General features: G+C 39.3%; 1 protein-coding gene across 4 annotated transcripts in view; it reads left to right on the forward strand.

Annotated features, from left to right (window-relative positions):
• The window catches only part of Znf292 (zinc finger protein 292), a 93,060-nt gene that overhangs the window by 36,200 nt on the left and 35,282 nt on the right, over positions 1-21,578 (forward strand). For 2 of the 4 annotated variants that reach the window (XR_015047438.1, XM_021161175.3), the window contains exons 2-4: positions 8,676-8,830; positions 9,015-9,093; positions 9,195-9,330. Coding sequence is in view for 3 of the 4 variants with exons in the window: in XM_021161175.3 (XP_021016834.1) it covers positions 8,676-8,830; positions 9,015-9,093; positions 9,195-9,330 (370 nt within the window). In the remaining variant the exon portion in view is untranslated. Of the gene's footprint in view, positions 1-344; positions 874-6,507; positions 6,593-8,675; positions 8,831-9,014; positions 9,094-9,194; positions 9,331-21,578 lie in introns of those variants that run through there. The other 2 variants (XM_085839432.1, XM_085839434.1) reach the window with 2 other exon arrangements.

Consider the following 21,578-nt stretch of genomic DNA (forward strand, 5'->3'; position numbering starts at 1 on the left):
AGCAAAAGGCAGCCATTTTATTCACCAAAGTATCACAAGTACAGGCTCAAGTCCATATAGTAGCATTATTTTCCGCTGAAACCTCTTGAGTCAGGCCCCCCTAGTTCAAATCATCCTCAGCATCAATGTCTTCCATATACCTCCTAGGATGGCTCATTAAGCCCCACTTAAAGCATTCTACTGCTTTCCAAATCCAAAGTCCCAAAATCCACATTCCTCCAAAGAAAAACGTGCTCAGGCCTATAGTGGCAATCAATACCACAGTCCCTGGTACCAACTTCTGCCTTAGGGTTTTACTGCTGTGAACAGATATCATGATAAAACAACTTTTATAAAGAACAGTATTTAATTGGGGCTGGCTTACGGGTTCTGAGGTTCAGTCCATCATCATGGCAGGAGCATGGCAACATCCAGGCAGGCATGCACTAGAGGAGCTGAGGGTTCTATCTGTACCTTGTTCTGAAGGCCAGCAAGGAAGATTGACTCCTCAGGCAGCTAGGAGAAAGGTCTCAAAGCCCACCCCAGCAGTGACACACTTCCTCCACAAAGGCCATGCCTGCTCTAACCAGGCCACAGCTCCTAAGAGTGCCACTCCTTGGGCAGAGCATATTCAAGCAACCACAATTCCAAACTCCTTTCCCTTCCCCAGCAGCTTCGGCACAGTGGGGCTGATTGTTACGTGGTCATTCTCCGTTGTGAAGTTAGTAAGATGCCCCTCAAGACTTCGGTACTCAAGTGGATTTCAAGGATTCTAGAGGCTGTGTGCTAGAAACTGAACATGAAACCAGGAGTGCTCCCCAGCCCCACCAGTAACTGCATGCCTGTGGCAGGAAGTCTAAGAGAACTACAATTCAACAGCTCTCCTTAGAGAAGGTTTGTGTCTCCAAGTTACCAGTTTTCTTGTGTAGTTGTTTTGCTTCATGCTGGTGTACCCAGGAACTAATGCCAGTTTGTAATTGCAGTAATGAACACCATTTGTAGTTCTTTTTGGTTTTTGTTTTTTTAATTTCTTAAGCTTCCCACTTCATTATTTATCTGAATGATCTAGCTAGTCTTAAGAGACTGGAGGATATAACCAGTTTAGATCTATGAGAAATGAAAAGTTACTCTTTTATCTCCAGGGTATTTAGGAAATCAATAATAAGAATTCTGCAAAAAAGAAAAAAAATTAAATTGGGATGACACAATTCTAGCTGAGCTATGTTGTGGCTAGAATAGCCTCACGTCAGTGTATGTCCTGAATAGAGAGAGCCAGTCCTCACGATTTAAAAGACCTGCACCCCCTTAGAGTAGCTTTGTAGAAACGTGACTGCCCTTCCGAAACAGGTAATGGATGCGCTGCTGTAACCCTAGCACCAGGTGAGCCAAGGCAGGAGGAGTGTATGAGTTTGAAGCTAGTCTGGTGCATATAACAAAATCCTATCTGTGGGGATAAAACAAACACAAATGCACAACATCCCCCCGGACCTTCAACATTTAGGTTTCTCTTTCTGCATATGTCTAGTTTGGATGGATATACAAAACTTACCTGATTATTGTTATCCCCATACAGCCTAATTTATACCATGACGGGTTTTAGTGAGGTATGGATCTGCTGACCAAGAATCAGTCTGGTTTTTGTTGTTGTTGCTTTTGTTTATTTGTTTTGTTTTGTGTCTTTGAGCAGAAGATACCTGGATTTACATGTGTGATTAAATGTGTATTCAACATTGAGGGACAGACATCACCAGTGTTGGAGGTCTTCAACATTATAAAGATGCTTAGGGTCCCTCTTCCTTCATCTTGACCAGAAAGACTTGGGGAGAGTCTTTAGTGACTGGTGAATTTAGCAGCTAAACCTTTATGATGTTTGAGGACTTTTTTCCTGTTGCCATGTTTTCTAACTCTTTATTTCATTTATGAAGGGGAACACCATTTTTCTTTTGTAGTATTTCAGTAAGGTCAATTTGAAATACTTTCTTGGCTGAGAGTGATTGATGTTTTTATTCTTTTTGTTTGTTTGGTTTTTTTGTTTTTTTTTTTTTTTTTTGAGACAGGGTTTTTCTGTGTAGACCCAGCTTTCCTGGAACTCACTTTTTAGACCAGGCTGGCCTCGAACTCAGAAACCAGCCTGCCTCTGTGATTGATGTTTTTGATTCAAGAAAACCTCTCCCTGTTAACAAATAGTTTCGACCATATAATCATTCTTTAATGTTTAAAGTTGGTCTTGTGTGTGTGGTCTGCAGAAACGGTAAAACTTACCAAAATAATTTTTACATACTACTTTTTTAATGAACTAAAAAAAAGTATGTTTTCACTTTACACATGGGAACTTAAGTATTCTCTTGAATTCTTCATTCCGTGCCTTGTGAGCTCTTGCTTGCTCAAGTGTCTTCCAAGCAGTTTATTTGGGGGATAGTATTTTTGACTGGAGAAGAAAGACTATTACTCTATTTTTATTTTATTTCCAGTATAAATAGAATGTTTACTATCATGCTTTCTAATACCAGTTTTGTTTGTATTTGTATTTCTTTAGAACTTAATTAAATGAAATCAGACAAAACAGCTTCTCAGATTACTTAGGGTTTATTTTAATCACGGCACACATATGTCAATATTAAGCATTAAAAAATAGGATGTTAATAAAGTATAAAAATAATTTCATTATAGGAAACTGATAAAGAACCTATATTTACTTATAGTAAATTTGAATCTACAAACTCACCTTTTATTGAAATGTGTGTTCCCTTGTCTCTAAAAGTGCTATGTTACTAATTTATAAAGTCAGTAAGAAAGTGAAGTGAAATAACACGTAAGCCTGACTTTTCAAATAATTCTTACATACGATGCCTATGTTAGCTAGGTAAAATGTTCAAAAGTATATAAAAATGGGAGCGCAGCCTCATTCCATGACTGAACTCATTCTGCTGTTGACTTAAGTCTTCTGAGTAGACCCCGTGGAGGCTTCCTGTTTGCTGGGGGTAGATTTGACGAACTCACCTTCAGCACAGGGGCCGCTGGGCCGTGGAGAGGGCAGCAGGAATCCAGACTGAACTGGAGTCACCCATTCATACCTAATTCCTGAACATGTTTCTCAGTGGCATTGCGGTGTCTCGGAGAGTGGTAACAAACACACCTACCACGTGTAGAGAAAGAAGGGATGGGGCACATGAAGAGGTAGGGCTGTACCAATCCTAAGTCTTACTTCAGGGAATAGAAGTGGTAGTTAACCTTGTGTTAGATTTTATCCCCAAGCCCCAAATATATCGATGCTCATTCATTGTTATAATTATTATAATATATATATTTTCCCCCCTTAGGGTTTTACTGTGGTGAACAGAAACCATGACTAAGGCAACTCTTATAAGAATGACATTTAATAATTAGGGCAGAAGCATGGCAGCATCCAGGCGGACATGGGACTGGAGGAGCTGAGAGTTCCACCCCTTGTTCTGAAGGCAGCTAGGAGAAGACTGATTTCCAGGCAACTAGGATGAGGGTCTCAAAGTCCACGCCCACAGTGACACAAGGTCACACCTCCAAATAGTGCCACTCCCTGGGCCAAGCATATACAAACCCTCACATATACTTTAATATGTACAAAATTTTAATTTAACTATGTGCATACATTTTCAAAATATGATTTCAAATACAAAGTAGTGCTGTTCCTCCTCCCCCGCTTTAAGTAATAATGATGTTTATTTGTGTATTTGCTTTAAAAATAAGTAATGTATAGGTAACTTAGCATAAACTTCCAAGAAAATGCCCAACTTAATGCTAAAATAAAGTTACTCATAGCCATTAATCTTGCCTAGTGAGCTCTTCACAGGACTTGTCTCCAGGTCACAGGTTTTGAAAATGAAATTTCATTATTTGTAAAAACTTCCTGAATACTTTCCAGGTGAGATAAAGACACCATACAGTTTGTGAAAGAATGTAATCTGTGAATTATTATGCATTAAGACTTTTTTGGCTTCAAATAGAAGTCAGTTACTCAACCTTGCTGGCATCCAGAAAAGTTCCTGTTCTGTGAGAAAGACAAGCCTGATCTGTTTAGTATACATCCTCAAGTGGTAACCAACCTGCACATAGTTTGTACTTTGTGCCATTGTATAGATTGACTGTTCTGAGTGGAAAGTGCCCATGGTCCTCTTGTTTGCTTGCTGTTGGTATATAAAAAGGCTACTGGTTTTTCTAAGTTGATTCTGATTCCTACAGATTTTCTAAAAGTGTTTGACATTTCTAGAAGTTTTCTGGTAAAATTTTTATGATCCCTTATGTTTAGTGGGTGTCTGTTCTATCATGTGGAAGTAGGGGTAGTTTGAAAGCTTCTTTCCTATTTGTATAGCATTGATTCTGTTCTTTTGCCTTGTTGCTCCAGCTCATGTGCTGAGTACTCCCTTCCAGCCAAAAGGAGTGTTGATAGTGGGCAGTTCTGTCCGATCCTTAATTGTAGTGGCATTGTCTCGTTTCTCTTTCTTTATGACGATGTTGGCTGTGATTTGTCATATAGCCTTTATTTTTTATATGTTGAAGATTCCTGAAGTTCTTTCTGCCTTCTCTGGGGCTTTCCTTCACACCATGAAATTGGTTTGATGGTGAAATTTATACAAGCGATGTGGGAATAAGGCAGCAGATGCACATTAGACGTGTCTAACAGCCGTGCTCTGAGTGAGTACAGAGTTCTCTCTGCTCCTGCATTTTAGCTGCTAAGGCAGCTCTAGGCTACTTCCTCCTCTGCCTGTAGTATCCTGGTACCTTGGAGAACTCCACCCATCTGTGCCTTTATCCATCAGTGCATGAAGCCCTTGCACCAGATCATTGTTGTGAACTCTGAGATGCCTTAGAACAGTTCCTTGATGGTGGTGCAGTTGCCAGGGAAGGTGAAGGATGTATTTTAGTCCCTGAGGTGTAATGTCTCAGACAGCTGTTTCACAGTGTTAGGGAATCCACTGCATCAGGTCACTGCTGTTCGTGTTTGGATGTGAAGCGTCTGTTGCACCTCCGTCATGTACACGTGGTACTTGAACATGGTAGTTGTTGTCAGTTTGAACCCATAGCAGTACAAGGCAATGGGAGGGTACAGATAGCCACCATGTTCTTGTCATCAGACATCTGCTGGGTGAGCTCAGGCACTGTCCACATGGGGTACTACTGACTTCCCAATTGGTCAAGGGGACAAAGCCAGGCATGAAGTATTGGCAGGGAGAGGGTACCGTTTTTGCAGGCAAGTGGTTACCCTACTTGTTTGTGGTGGCAAATAGGAGGCTTATAAGTAGGTATGGTCAGCTTTAGGCTTCAAAGCAGATATGATAAGCCAGTCAGTCACATGTCATTATCCGTACAATAGACCCCATCTATGTTTTCAATAAGCTGTTGGACTGAAAGGGTGTCACCATAGGACTCAACCAGTGTAACACCCTGGGGGAAGGTGTTACACTGAAGGTGTTCATGATTCTTTCTGGATACTCCTCTCGGATCTTGCTGATAAGGAGGGATACTCACCTCACAACCCGTTCCCCACCCAGGGACTGTGTCAGCTAAGAAGCCCTGCAGGCAGTCACAGCTCTCAGCTTCCTTCCTCTCAGTGTCCAACACCAACTCAAGCAGCTCTGCGCCTTCTGTGTAGTGCTTTGGCCCATTTGTTTCCAGTCTTCCTGTATCCTAAGAAGTTACCCAGCCTGATGATGGTCTGCAGAAGGAAGGGCCCTGAGCTCACTGAGTCCATGGTGTAGGGCTCTAGTCCATAAGCACAGCATGGGACACATACGTGTGGCACTGCATCCCTGTAGTATGTGAGGTAGGATCACTGCTATGCTTATTACTGACACCTGACACTCACCTGACTGCCCGAGCCTGTGGGTGTGCAGTAAAGGGGACTGCATAGTGGCTATTGTTAGATGTCTTTTCTGCATCTTTGAAATGATCATGTGATTTTTGCCGATTTGTGTTATTTTATTACTTTTGCTAATTTACATATGTGGAATCATCCCTTTATCTCTGGGATAATGCCAGCTTACTCAAGGTAAATGATCTTTGATGCCTATATTAAGCATACAAGTCTTTTGTTTGTTTGTTTTTTGTTTTGGTTTTTCGAGACAGGGTTTCTCTGTATAGCCCTGGCTGTCCTGGAACTCACTTTGTAGACCAGGCTGGCCTCGAACTCAGAAATCTGCCTGCCTTTGCCCCTCTGCCCCTCTGCCCCTCTGCCCCTGCCTCTCGAGTGCTAGGATTAAAGGCATGCACCACCACGCCCGGCTGCATATAAGTATTTTATTGAGGATTTTTGCATCTGTTCATCAGGGATAGTGACATGTAGTTTTCTGTTGTTGTTTCTTTACGTGAATTTGGTTATTAGCACAATACTGCCTTCATAGAGGGGTTTAAAAATGCTCTTTCTGTTTCTCTTTTGATAATTTAAAGATTTATTTATTTCATTTATATGAGTACACTGTCACTGTCTTCAGATACACCAAATGAGGGCACTGGATCTTATTACAGATGGTTGGGAGCCGCCATGTGGTTGCTGGGATTTGAACTCAGGACCTCTAGAAGAGCAAGCAGCCAGTGCTCTTAATGGCTGAGCCATCTCTCCAGCTCGATAATTTAAGAGGTATTGTTTGTAGTTCTTTGTAGAATCCTGGTAGAGTTTTGCTGGACCTAGGCTCAGATGACTTTACAATGTTTGGTTTTTATTTACGTGTTTCTGTTTGTATGTATGTACATGTGCATTTGAGCACCATTATAGAGGCCAGAAGAGGGCATTAGATCCACAAGAGTTATGATTACAGGAACCTTGGAGGTCAGATCCAAATACTGGTCCTCTTTGAAAGAGCAAGCAGGTATTCTTGTCCACTGAGTCATCTCTCCAGCCTTGAGGAAGGCTTTTTATTACTGTTATAGGTCCCTTCAAGTTGTTGAGCTCTTCTTGGATTTTTTTCTTCCACGGTTTCCCATGGTTTCCGTTTCTTTTTGATTTTCTAATTTAAATGGGTATAGTTTTAAAATCTATTAGTATTCTGGGTTTTTTGTGTGTCTATTGTATCTCTAATTCTGTTGATTTTTGGTTTTGTCTGTTTTTCTTTTGGTTAATTAGCTCAAGTTGCTGCTGATCATACTTACCCTCCCTCTCCCCTCTAGCTCCTTAATTCATTGATTTTTTTTTATAATGTTTTCTTTGTGTTTATTCCATTTATACTCTGACTTTTATTATTTCTTCTTTTTTTTCCAAATTCCTGAGTTAAATTATTTAGTCATTTATCTGTGCGCTCTTTGAATTTTAAACGTAGGACCTACAGCTACAACTCCCTTAGAACAACACTCCAGAGCGTGTTTGCTCACTTGTGCTTTCATGTCCCTTTAGTTCTGGAATTTTACATTTTTTCTTGATTTCTTTGACCCACTTATCATTTAGTAATATGTTGTTTGATCTCCATGAGTTTGTATAGTTACCAGACATTCATTTGCTGTTGAATTTTTAAACCTTTATTGCATTGTAGTCAGATAGGACACAGAATTCAGAATTGTTTCAAGTTTTTTTGGAACTTCTTAAGATTTGTTTTATGTACCAGGATATGTTCCATTTTTAGAAAAGCTTCCGTGGGCTCCTGAGTGGAATGTGTATTCTTCGGCATTTGACTGAAATAGTATGTAGATACTTGTTAGGTCTTTTTGGTGTCTGGTGTCATTTAATTCCGATGGTCTCTGGATCTATGTATAGGAGAAAATGGAGTATTGAAATCACCTCCTGTATGTATTGAGTTGGAGCTAATCCATCTTTAATTCCCGTAGTGTTTGTTTTATGAAATTGGGTGTCCCAGAGTTTGGTGCATATACGTTTAGGAGTGTAATGTCTTCTCTGTTAATTGTTCCTCTGACTAGGATGAAGTGCCTTTGTTATCTCTTTTGATTAATTTTCATTTGAAGCCTGTTTTATCAGAAATTAGGATAGTGACAACTTTTCTTCCTCGTCCCATTTGTTTGGGGTACTTTCTTTTTATCCTTTGTCTTTAAGGCATCTTTAAAGTTTCTTGTAAACAACAGAAAGTTGGTTTTTTGTTGTAGTTGTTGTTTTGTTTGAGAAGTCTCTGTAGTCTTAGCTGTCCTACAACTGGCTGTGTCCAGTAGTCTGGCCAAGATTCAGACCCTCCTGCTTCTGCCTCCTGGGATGACAGGTCTTTGCTACCGTGCCTGCTCTGGATTTTGTTTGTTAATCCATTCATCTCATGCTTCTTATTGGCTAGTTGAGACCATCAACATTTAGAGTTCTTTTCAGTAGGGGGTGTGTGTGCTCGTGCAGATGCTGTAACCCTTAGTGTTCAGTCACTGTAGTTTCCGTTTTCCTTTCTGTGGTCTGTTCTCTTGGCTGTGCTAATTCCCTCCCTCTCCAGTGTTACCTCTTCCTTACAGTATTCTCTGAAGAACTATTTTGTTTGGACATGAATTCCGTTAGTTTGATTATAACATAGAAAGTTTTTCTTTCTCCCTCAACTATTGGCATGACTTCTCCATGTCTTAAAATAAGTATGATTTGGGAAATTGATGCATTCCCGAGTTTGGCTGCCAGCATGAGATACAACCGTGTTGGAGACATACTGGAGACATTTTTGTTCAAAACAATTAGAAAAACATCAGTGACTAGTCAGTATATGTTTTTTTATTTACATTTGAATGTTCTATTATTCCTTCCAAAACAGACACTTCTTGAATATGCAGAGAAATGGAAGACTTCCGAAGACCCTTTACCTTTGCTGGAGGTGTACACAGTGGCCATCCAGAGCTACGTTAAAGCTCGACCATACCTTACCTCTGAGTGTGAAAGTGTAGCCTTGGTGCTGGAACGTTTGGCATTGTGAGTAGAACTTTGAAAAATGAATCAAACACCATAATTAACTTTTCCTTAAACTTTATGGCTCAGGTCTTATAATATTTAATTTAAAATAGAGTTATTTCAAATAACTAATAAAGACTCTAAGAGTAGGATTATTGATTTTTGTCTTATTTTCAATAATCAGTTTTATCCGTTTCTGTTTTAGAAGCTGTGTTGAACTTTTACTGTGTCTGCCTGTTGAGCTGTCAGATAAGCAGTGGGAACAATTTCAGACCTTGGTACAGGTGAGAATACTTACCTACTTACCACAGATGTAGTTTAATTGGATTCACTTATTCGATTAAACTGTAAAGCATCTAAATGCTGTGTTTATTTACTGTTGTAGGTAGCGCATGAGACACTGATGGAGAGCGGCAGCTGTGAACTGCAGTTCCTAGCTACTCTAGCTCAGGAGACTGGGGTGTGGAAAAACGCAGTGCTCTCCACTATCCTTTCCCAGGAACCACTGGATAAAGAGAAAGGTAAATTTCCAGAGAGAGAAAGAAAAGCAGAAGGTCATTAGCCTATGAAAAACAAATATTTAAATTTGTTTGGATATAACTCTTGTCAAGATGTATCAAATGAGGCCCATATAATTTTACCTGAAGGCCTTAAATTAAAGCCCTACAAAGTCTTGTGGGGGAAGATGTAGTTATAGGAATTTAGAATAACCCAAATTACAATTTTCCTCAACTTGTTTTCATCAGGAGAGCTCTTTGTGCAGTGCTCTGGTAGATAGCAATCATTATATGTACTGAGGAGCTCATTTCACAGATGGAGAGCAGAAGGAAGATGGTAAACGCTTTTCCTCAGAGAGAGCGAGCAGTCGCTGGTGGGACTCTTCAGCATTCTGTTTCTAAGATTAACTCTTTCAGATTACTGGTCAGTTTTATTGTGTTTTATGAATCAGTTTATCAGGCAATAAGGATTATTCAAACTGGCGGTAGGTAGCTAAGTACTAGTACTAGGTACTAAGACTAGCACTAACTGAGAGTGCTGTAGTGCTTATACCATGAAGAACAGCTGCACAGGTAGGTTTTCTTTAAATTATTTCATTGCTCTGGCAAGCAGAAGTGCACAGTTTTGTGTGAGGCTAGGTTGGCCTATGTAGATTGTTTCATGCCAGCCAGGCCTACATAGTGAGACCCTTTCTCCAAAATAAGTAAAATAAGAAAAAAGAAAATAGCCTGTGGACATTTGTTTAGATTTCCCCTACACCCAAGGTATTGAATTGATACTTAACTGGAGTGATAAGAAGTTAGCATGTCCAGTAGGAAGGGCATATAGTTATTTCTGTCTACCTCTTTCATCATTGCTGTTTTTCCTAGTGACTGTTGGCAAAGTCTAGGTAGTTTGCTCTGTGACAGTAAAGTCTGGGGCCATAAGCCAGTGTTACTGTTCTCTACTGATATTTTGAAATTTACCAGAAGGCGTTTCTGTTCATCTCTATAAACATTTCTTCAGACAAGTGGTTCCCTCCTTTTTCTGCCACCTTGGCCAAGCTTTCCTGATTGCTGGAGTGTTACCCTTCCTTCAAAGACATCCAGGTCTCTGTAGTACCGAGACCTTAGAGAGATGGAAAGTAGATCTTACTTTCTACTGCTGCTGCTGCTGCTGCTGGTGGTGGTGCTGGTGGTTATGGTGGTGCTGGTGGTGTTTTAGGCAGGATCTCACTGTATAGTTGAAAGTGGCCTGGAATTTCAGGCTTAATGCTGGAGTAAGAGTCAAAAGTCACCCTTTCTGACTGAACCTCATGCTTAAAACAACAATTTTAGAGTAGCGAGTCTTAGGTTCTTTGCTTTTGACATACTGCATTTCTCTCTGAGAGGTTAACACCGACATGATTAATTTCTAATACTAAGTTATTTTGAATATAGTTCATAATAGCATGCAGGTGTGTATTTCTATGTGTCATTTAATATAAGTCTTAAAATGGTTCTCTGATACAGGTAGACTTCCTTGTCTGTTTCACAGGAGGAAGTGGAGGCTTAAAAAGATGGGTTGTCTTCTGAGTCACATTTGTAGTGATGTGAAGCAGAGATAACAGTTAACGTTGGGTCCTGAGCTTCCTCTAGAATTATATCCTCTTACAACTGGCCTAATAAAATAACTGCAGCCAGTGGAGGATTAGCTTCTCAGTAGCATTTTGTTAAGTCAGAAGAAACCACTCTTCCGTTTGAGCTTCATCCAAAATCTGCAATTGTGTGTGTGTGTTTCACAAATCATATATATTGTATATATATCATGGACATGTATGCCAGTACTTGTTGAAGCAAGAGAATAATATTGAGTGTCATACCTTAAGAGCAGAGTGTCTACTCTATATATTTTGAGATAAGTTTTCCTTTTGAACTTTTAGGTAGGTCATCATTCAGCTAGACTGACTGATGGCCAGTGAGTTCTAGGAATCTATCTATCTCCTCTCCAGCACTGAGATTATAAGCATACACCACCAGGCCCAACTTTTCATATAGGTGCTAAGGCTCGATCTCAAGACCTCCATGTTTGAGCAGAGAGTACTTTGCATCTCCCTGGCCCCCACACCTGAGATTTTTTAAAGCCACTATAATTTTCATGCTTAGTTTTGTTTTTTGTTTTTTTTTTAAAGATTTATTTATTATATGTAAGTACACTGTAGCTGTCTTCAGACACTCCAGAAGAGGGCGCCAGATCTCGTTACGGATGGTTGTGAGCCACCATGTGGTTGCTGGGATCCGAACTCTGGACCTTCGGAAGAGCAGTCGGGTGCTCTTACCCACTGAGCCATCTCACCAGCCCTTAGTTTTGTTTTTAATACAGTCTGAAAATCCTGATGTGGCATGGACATCTGCTGTCATGATCCCTCATCTTTTAGATAATATGTTTTTCTTCTACTGAATCATTCTGTTGGCATTTAGTTTGTATCCCAAATATGATATGGTGAGCTTTAGGTCACCGCATTCATTGTAGTAATGTGTACTTAAGTTAGTATGATGGCAGTTATGTTTTTGGTAAGTCATTGAAATCACTAGTTATACAAGATTGGTTTTCTTTTTAAAATTTATTTTCAGTTTTTTATATGTGTACCTCTGGGTACGTACATATGTGGGTGCCCCAGGAGGTCAGGGGTTTCAAATTTTCTGGACTTGAGTTACAGACAGTTATGCACCACCTGTGTGGATGCTGGAAACTAAACGCAGATTCTCTGCCAGAGTGTATGAACTCTTAACTGGAGAGTCATTCCTTCAGCCCCACTCACTGTTGTTCTTTATGTCCCCAGTCTGCATTCTTAAACCTTTTTTAAATACATAAGTGATGCATTTTAATTTTATTTATGTGAGAGTCTGCCTGTGGAGGCCAGAAGAGCCCCATTAGATCCCCAAGAGCTTTTTGAGGCTGGTGTGGGTGCTGGGATACATACTTGGGTCATCTGGAAGGGCAGCACGTGCTCTTAACTGCCGAGCTTTTTCTTCAGTCCTCCATAAATAATGTTTTAAAGCTAACTTCAGTACTTGATCCATTCTGTCTCCCCCCCTTACCAAGCTCCTTTGGGCACTGCATTTATTATTCAAGCTATTTTTCTTTCTCAGTTTTATCAATAGGAGATCTATATGATAGCTTTTTAATCAAGGTCCTTAGTTATAACCATAAAAAGACATCTTAGAGCCAACCATGATAGTATATACCTGTAATTCTAGCAATTTAGAGGAGAATGATCTTAAATATTAGAACAGCATGGGCTACATACTGAACTGAAGGCCATTCTGAGCTCTTTTCTGGGATTCTATCTCCAAAAAAAAAAAAAAAAATCCAGACCTGGTTGGTAAGTACCTGCTTAGTCTGCACAAGGCTGTGTATGGGGATCGGGTGGGGATGGCTGCATTCAGAAACTCAGGTGCTCACATACTCTTGGCTTCTTAGCTGCTCTCAGTTGTTTTTTATCCAGGTTATTTAGTTATTGTTGCCTTACTAGTAAAACACACTTATTTCTCTTTATATCTGGGCCACGATTCTCTACTTTTCTCTTTAAGTATTTGATGAAAGATCACAATTACTGTTCAGAGTTCTCTTAAGCAAGAACGTTCAGTATTGAAGTAAGTTTGACTTCATCTATTCTTTTTTTTTTTTCAGTGTTCATCAGTTATGTTTTATTGGAATATAACCATGTTCATTTATTTGATGATACATTCATTACTTTTCACACAAAAGCAACATAGTTGCAAAACCAAAGACAGTATTAATACTTACTATCTGGGCCATTATAGGAACCTTTATATAAAACTTTGCTTTTAAAAAACAATATCCTAAACTTTCCAGAACATTCTAAGCTGTCCTAAGATGGCTACCATCCAAATAGATGTCTGAAATCCCTTTTTAATTAGCAAGTAGCCAGCCACATGTAGTCCAGACACCATCTAGTCCCTCTAAAAATTATAGCTGGAGATGCAGGTCAGTGGCCATGGGTGAGCTCCTTCACTGCCTCATCTGCCAAAGCGTAGCTGGACGTTACAAGCATTCTCTGGAATTACATCGCAGTTCTGCAATCCTAAAGCAAACTCAACTTTCCCCATCTGAACTGAAGTACCTCTACATTACAGAGACCATATATACATTACTCAAAACACAGTGTTGTCAGAAACCTGAAGTCCTGATGAACGCGATTTCATTCAGATCTAGAACCACAGTGCACCCTGTTGTGGATCATTACTTCTTTTAGCCTGGTGAAGACCACCCTACTTTCAAGTCATCCAGGGCAGACATCGTCTCAAACTGGCAGCTGGGCACCACACGTGCTCGGAGCTCTGCAGGACACAAGCAGCCTCGGCAGAGGCCGCGGTGGAAAGGCTCATCTATTCTTTATATTGCTTTTTTTTCTCTGAGATGTGCTGGCCTCCAACTTGCTGTATCTTCTTTGCCTACTGGGTGCTAGGATTAACACTGGTGAGCCTCAGTGCCAGGCTCATTTATTACACATTTTTAAATTACACATTTACAGAATGATTGTGAGGTGTTAATGTCTTACATTAGTATAGTACATTGAACAAAATTAATAAGCCAGTATAAATACTGTATTAGTGAAGTCCAGTGCTTCATTCTTTTTTCTGTCCCAGGATCCAAGCCAGTGCACTGCACTACATTAGTCATCTTTCCAAGCTCCCTTCTGGTATGAGAGCGTTTCAGACTTTACTTTTTACAAACATGATGGTTTTGAGAGTGCTGGTTTAGATATTTTGTGCAATGTTTTCACTGAAACTTGTTCAGTGTTCTGTGATCACATGGGGCTTTGGACTTTGGAGGAAGGACCACAGTGGGGGACAATACCATTCTGTCATCACATCAGCATGACTTAACCGTTGTTGGAAGACTTTTGACAGTCTACCTAGCTGAACAGTGTGTCATTTTTCCGTACTCTGAGCTTAATCTTCCTCCCATGCTGTGTCCTTTCAAGGATGTTCCTTCGTAAATCCCACACTTACGAGGTAGGAAATCACCCTCTGCCTCCTGGAGAGAGGAGGCCCCATGTATCTTTTGTTCAGAATGCTGCAGATAGTTATGTCTTCCCTGTTTACTTGCTTGCTCATTTACTTAATATTAGTGTGTACTCATGGACATTTTAAAAACATTTTGATCTTAGTCGAATGCTACAGTATTTTATTGCTCAAATTTCTGTAGCTTTTGGCGAGACTATTCCTGATTGCGTTGATATAACCCTAGCATTGTGAGCTTTGTGTTTTATATGAGCTACTTCCTTATTTTCTCCCATTACAAGCTGTTCCAGAGTTGTCTTGAATATTTCCCTTGTTTCTTTTTTTGGAGAATAGTATCAGAAGCCAATATGTGGGTCACTGGACAGATGCACACATATAAACAAACTAGTCTTTGTGTAGTACATTTATGAACATATTAGGATGCTACGGTACTAATGCATTACTACACACTTGTTATTGTCGCGTCATCTCTTAATGTGGGATCTGTAGACATTTGTCATATAGTCAGACTCCCTCCCTGAGTTGTCTTTTTTTCAGTAGTGGGACTCACACGCCCCTGCCTCATGGTAGGCAGATAAGTTGTAGCTTGGTGCCACCATTAGGTTTACTTGTCACATTCCAGTCTAACCTGGACTATTGTGCCTCCAAAATTTTGGAATCCAAATACGTTAACATTCATTCCTTTTGCTATAAAATTCTATAAAGTCAGAAACTGTGTTATATATACATCCATAATAGTTTTACTGTTCTAAAAAAAAAAATCTATATATCACCCATTCACCTTTCTCAACAAAACCTGACAACTACCGATCCACGTGCTGCCTGTAGTTTGGCCTTTTCTGTGCTGAATAATTACAGCCTTTCCCACTTGGTGTCTTTGACATAACAGTATCCATCTAACATTTCCCTGTGTCTTTGTGTGACATACTAGTTAATCCTTTTCTCACTGGTTAGCATGTTGTTGTACATATGTACTATGATTCATTTATTTCCTGGCCACCATCATTTTTAGTGGTTTGAACAAAGCTGCTTGTAAATGCTTATATGTAAGTTTCCGTGAGTTTCCACATGAGTTAGGCAAATCCTTAGAGTTTGGTTAGAATATCTTGGTGGAAAACTTTGTTTAGTTTTCTCAGAGACTGCTAGACTGTCTAGTAAAATGCTTATATAGAATTTTGTATTTTTGTCAGATAATTGTTATGACTCTAGATCTTTACTAGCAGTTGTCTGGTTTCGATATTTTAGCCATCTGATGGATATTGTGCAGATACCACAATATTTTATTTTAATTTGTGTTTCTGCAGTAATTGATGATATTCAATATCTTTTAAAAATGTACATTTGTCATCTGTATTTTTTTTGTTTTATAAAAAATCTATTCGTATCATTGCCTACTTTTTGGACTGTTGTTTTCTTGTTGACTATTAACAGTTGTGACATACAAATGCTTTGTTATAAGTTTTGTGGGGGTGTTTGCTTACACTATCTTAGCCTTCCTCTTAACAGCCACTGATAGAGCAGGTCTTACCATTAAAGGCCCGCTCCTTAGTGCTATGAGTCATGTTTTTTATGTTTTTATCTAAAACATCATCAGCCAATAGCACATCACAGAGATTTTCCTTTTGGATTTTTCTTTAGATGTCATGGTTCATGTCTTACCTATGGGTTTTTCATGTGTTTTGAGATAATTTATTTAAAAATTATAACCTACATGTGTTGAATTAATTAGTCACAAGCCATTCTCAGGCTTGTATTTAGAAAAACATCTCCTTTCTGCTGCTTTGAAAATGCACCATCAGCTTCATTTTGAACATTAATTTCAGTTTCACATTAGTTTCTTTGTTCTTTCAAGTTAGCCTTACTACAATTCCTAAGAGACGACTTCTCCTTTTATAATAAGCAATACCTAATTGTAAGCAGCAGGCACCTCCCTGACACCATCTCCTTCAGCTTTAGCGCTCTAATATTTTGCATGATTTTCATTTTGGAGTTTAGTTACTAACTTTTCACATGTTAGCACTGAGCTCTGATACTTGTTGCACATCTTTAGACATGAGCTTGCTTTTCTTCTCTACCTACCATTTACATAAGTACACTGTAGCTGTCTTCAGACAGGCCAGAAGAGGGCATCAGATCTCATTGGGCGGGGGCGGGGTGGGATGAGTCACAATGTGGTTGCTGGGATTTGAACTCAGGGCCTTTGGAAGAGCAGTCAGTGCTTCTATCCACTGAGCCATCTCGCCAGCCCCTCTATCTACCATTCTTAAATATAAAAATGTAATTATAAAACAAAACTTTGCCGCACTGAGTTCTTCAGCATTTCCCTCCTGTGCTTCTCTAGTGAAATAATTAATTTAGTTGTCAGCTTCTCAGCCTTTTATTGAATCTCAAATCCAGCAATTCTCTGTTCTCCTTCCTTCCTCAAAGGAAACTTTATTTCATCTTATAGCTTGTGGAACCTGGAGGCAGGAAGTGAAGCAGAGGCCATGGAGGAGTGCTGCTTATTGGCTTCCTCCTCCTGGTTTGCTCAGCCTGCTTTCTTTTGGCTCCCAGACCCACAAGCCTAGGGGTGGGACCATCCAGGCTGAGCTTCCTTCATCAAGAAAGAAAGTATGCCACAGCTCAGTTCAGCAGAGGCATTCTAGTCTCAATTGAGTTTTCCTTTTTCAAAATGACTCTTGCCTAATTCAAGGTGGCATAAAACTAGTTAGCACTTTTTGCTATAAACCTGGGTACTACTGTCGCAGAAGCTGTGCTTTCTGTTCTTTTGAGGTAATATCCCAAAAATGGATGCTTTGTTGCCCGCCTGCTGTACTGTTTACTCTAGAGTTTATAAGATGTTACAGTCCTGGTTTCACCGTATTGTCACCAACCCTTTTCGTTCTTTCATTAGCCTAGCCTGCTGCTATGAAGACGCTTTCATTTTCCCAATTAAGTTTTAATGTTCTCTATGCTTATTAGTTGTTTGCATATCATCTTTAGAGGAAGAGCTCCTCACTGCATAGCCATTTAAAATAAGAGCTTATTTCAGTTCTAAGTTCTTACTTTGCAGAGTCATCCTTGATCACATGTATGGTTTGTAAATGTTTTCATCATTTATTTACCTTTTCAGCTTACTGACTATTCTCTTTGAACAGAAATGTGAAAGTCTCCTGCTTGGTTTTTGTCTTCATTGCCTGTCTCCTTGGTGTAATTGCTAAGAAATAATTTCAAAATACAATGTCATTTAGAGTTTTCCCATGATTTAGTACAGAAGTGTAGTTTTGAGTCTTACGTTCAGATGTTTAATGCTTTTAAAGGTAATTTTCTTAAATGGTACAAGATTAAAGGTCCGGCATCACTCGTTATGTTTTTCTAGCACTAACTGATGAGGAGACTCTTGTTTGTCCACTGAGTCATATCTTAAGAGCACTTTTCGATGATGGTTTGATCGTAGGTGGTAAAGTTTCTCCTGACTTCTCTTCTGTTACCTGATCTGTGTGCCTGTTTCATGTCAGTATCACATTGGGCTTTGTTGGGGGTGAAGGGAGATCTACAAGTGCCCACACCATAAAAAAGGAGTTTCCTTCCTCTGCCGGAGCTGTTCACCTTCCACTAACTGCTCAGTAAAGGATGGATGGACAGGACTGCCTCCACCTGTCAGCAGAGGTTTAAAAGTGTTTCATCTGTGTGTGTAGTACTTGGTAAGATTTATTTATTTGTCGTAAGTACACTACCCACTGTAGCTGTCTTCAGACACTCCAGAAGAGGAGGGAGTCAGATCCCATTATAGATGGTTGTGAGTCACTATGTGGTTGCTGGGAATTGAACTCAGAGAGCCTCTGGAAGAGCAGTCAGTGCTCTTAACCACTGAGCCATCTCTCCAGCCCTTTTGGTTTTGTTTTTAAGACATGAAAATAGACTATTTGTTGGAAAAACATTCCAGTTGGAATGCGAAAGGATATGAAATAGAATGAATATATCCAAAATATATTAAATTAAATATATAAAATTACCAGAATAAATTAAAAAGCTGAAACAAACAGCAGCAGCTAAAGACTTTAGTGTCCTAGATTCCTCCATGAGAATTAGGAGGCCCCTTACAATGGCCTAGTGATTTGGGATGGGGTTAGTCAGTGATCGATGGTAGAGTAGAAGGAAATGAATAGGCGAAGGACTAAATGAATTGGATACATTAGTAATTTATTCATACAGGGTTTTTTTGTTTTTTTTTGCAGCTGACTCTTTAGTTTCTGAGTTGAAGATAGCTAAGTAGATGTAGGTATGGATATGTTACATATTGTGTGATATAGTACCCCCCGGCCCTCGTGGGAATTTTCTCGTTTGCTTTTTTGAGCTGGTCTTTCTGTATACCCCAGATGGGTCTAGAACTTACTGTGTAGCCCAGGACGACCTCCAACACATGCCAGCCTTCCTGTCAGCCTTTCAAGTGTTAGTCTTCCACATGTTACTGTCTTGTCCAGCAGGAACGTCCTTTGTCTGTGACTGACTAATCATCCTTCAGGAGCATTGCATCAAAGATGTCACAAAACCAGCTGTTAAGCCTGGCGTGAGAGTGTGCACTTAGTAATAAATAAGTTGGCCTCATTTTTTTAAATTTTTTTTTGTGGGAAAATCAAGAGCAGTGGGACAAATTGTTTTACATACCGCAGTATTTGTACTGTGGTTTATTTATCTCTTAAAAGTATCTTTATTTCTTCCTCCTTTTCTTCTCCTCCTCCTCACTCCCCTTCTCCTTCTTTTTTCTTTTGAGACAAAGTCATACTTTGTAACCCTGCCTGGACTTTAACTCAGACACTCACTTTCCTGAGTATCTGACTGCTACTCAGCTGCGTGAGTAAAGCATGTGTGCCAGCACACCTGGATAATTTATTATTGATAAAAGTGTCACTAATGGAAAGAAGATTTTTAAACTGGTTGAACATCATACACCTAGATTGCAGTTTTGTTACTTAGCTATATTGATAGGCTTAAAACCAGTTTACACCCTTTTCCTCTTGAAGGGTAGATGCAAAGAAAGTAGACAGATTAAACATGACTATAATTTAACTTTATTTTTTATGGTATCTGTATATGAAAAGCATAGAAGAAAGTGAAATGTGAGTACTAAACACATTGCTCTAACATCACAGTCGTGTGGGGAGAGCCATGGCAGAGGTTGGAGACTGTGAATGATGCCAAGTACTGAGAAGGATTGGAAGGAGGAGGAAGGGTATAGGAGCTGGGAGAAGGGACTTAGCAGAGCAGTCTAGTGCTAGTGGAGCCTTCCATCTGAAGCAGCACCTGTGGGATGTGCAGTCTTCCTTCCCAACTGTTCACTGATGGTAACGTATAATTCTTAAGTTAGAAGCAGGTACAGTGGTCAGACAGGTCTTTACCTCTCTGGACCTACAAAGATTGATAAAGTTAGATGTCAGAAAACACTTTCTAATCTTGTTTCTGCCATGAGATGATTTTGTGGCTTAGGGAAATCATTCTGTTGGTGAGTGCCTCAGTTTACTCGTTCTGCTGAGTGATGGGGCTACAGACACTAACCACACAAAGTCCGTTCTGCCCCTGTGCTCTGTGCTCCCTAGAGATATACGTCTCTTAAGCGGGCTATTGGTTTCCATCATTAAAACATAAGTGCCTAGCATTTTGAATTTTTAAGACTAACATTTCTGTAAAAATTGTTTTAGATTTATTTTATTGTTTTATGCTTGTGTTTTCCTTGCATGTATGCATGTGCTCCACATGTGTATCTATCGCCTGGGAGGGTCAGCAGAGAGCATCAGATTCCCTGGGACTGCAGTTACAAAGATGGTTGTGAGCTACTGTGTTGGGGATGCAATGCGGATGTTCCCAAAGAGCAGCAAGTGCTCTTACCTCCTCAACCAAATCTCTTGTCCTGATATTTATTTTTTTAGTACATTGATCTAAAAAGTATTCTGCACAGGTTGTGATTTTGATTTATGTACTCTGTTCCAAAAACAATTTAGGGATTATTTGAAATTGACCTTTTAGGAACTGCCATCAGTTTTGATAGATACTTGCCACTTTGAAATTCATTCTTTACTGTGATCGTTCAGATCCTATTGGTTATGAGTTTCCATGATAGTTTGCAATAATTCCCAGACTTTGTATCTCTAGAATTTCCTTTTTAAAACAAAAGAACCTATAACTGTTTTTTCTTAATGTCTGTTACTCATAAATAGAATAGCCTTCTTTTAACGTTATGTAAATTGTTATTTAAAACTTTTATTAGAATTTGTTTTGATAATGAACTCAATGGAAAATATATTGAAATATCAATGTCCTAATAAGATTATTTAGAGCTAAAAAAATGTAATTAATGTATTACATTTGTATCAGATAAAGACACTAGATACTTGTACATTTGATTCATCTGTGTTTAGTCTTTATAATGTCCTCCTTTCAGTTCAGTGTAAAGATTAAGTGACTGTAGGTACAAATGCTAGACTGAAGGAATGGTTTAAATGTGTAATTCTGTGTTATTGTTTAAGTATTTGTGACTTTAGTACTCAAGAGTCACAGTCACAGTGCTTTATGGATGTGACTTTCTAGGAGAGCAGAGAAAGGTAGACTAAATAAAGGTTCTAGGCAGGACCTGAATGGGAAAGAAAAGACCATCTCTCAGCTACTCACTAGACACTTCTTCCATGAACTTACAGTTAGAGAATACAGTGTTTCAGCTACAGAACATTTTAGTTACTGGTTACTAGGAATTTTCTAAAGGCAAGAACGAAATGTTTAAACATGATTTTTATCCAGGTACAGAAATCTAAGGGAAGTATTTGAATTCATACTTGCTAAAACATTAATTCTTGTTCACAGGTGCAAAATGACTCCATATTCTAGAGAAACAAAAGAGCACAGGCTCAAGAAGAATAGAATTTTATTGTACTTAACTGTCTTAGCCATAATATATTGAAATAAGTAAAATCCCAAGTGCATTTAATGGATTCTTCCTTTGGCGGACTTTCCCCCCTTCTTAACTATTTTTTGTGCAGATTTTTATTTTAAAACACCAATTAAAAAGATAGTCTTCCCCTTTGTAAAAGAATAAGTGTATTGTCAACATTAAACCAAGTATTTGTTGAATTTCTTATTCTAGACTGTCCAAATACCCTATTACCCTTATTACACGGGTAATTATTACATGGGTAATTGCATGGTGCTTTGGGTTGTTTAAGAACTGCATCGGGCCCAGCAGTGGTTGCATATGCCTTTAATCCCAGCACTGAGGAGGCAGAGGCCATCCT

The sequence above is a fragment of the Mus caroli genome, unplaced genomic scaffold (assembly GCF_978045245.1).
Source record: "Mus caroli unplaced genomic scaffold, Mus_caroli_1 scaffold_6, whole genome shotgun sequence".
Classification (NCBI taxonomy): domain Eukaryota; kingdom Metazoa; phylum Chordata; class Mammalia; order Rodentia; family Muridae; genus Mus; species Mus caroli.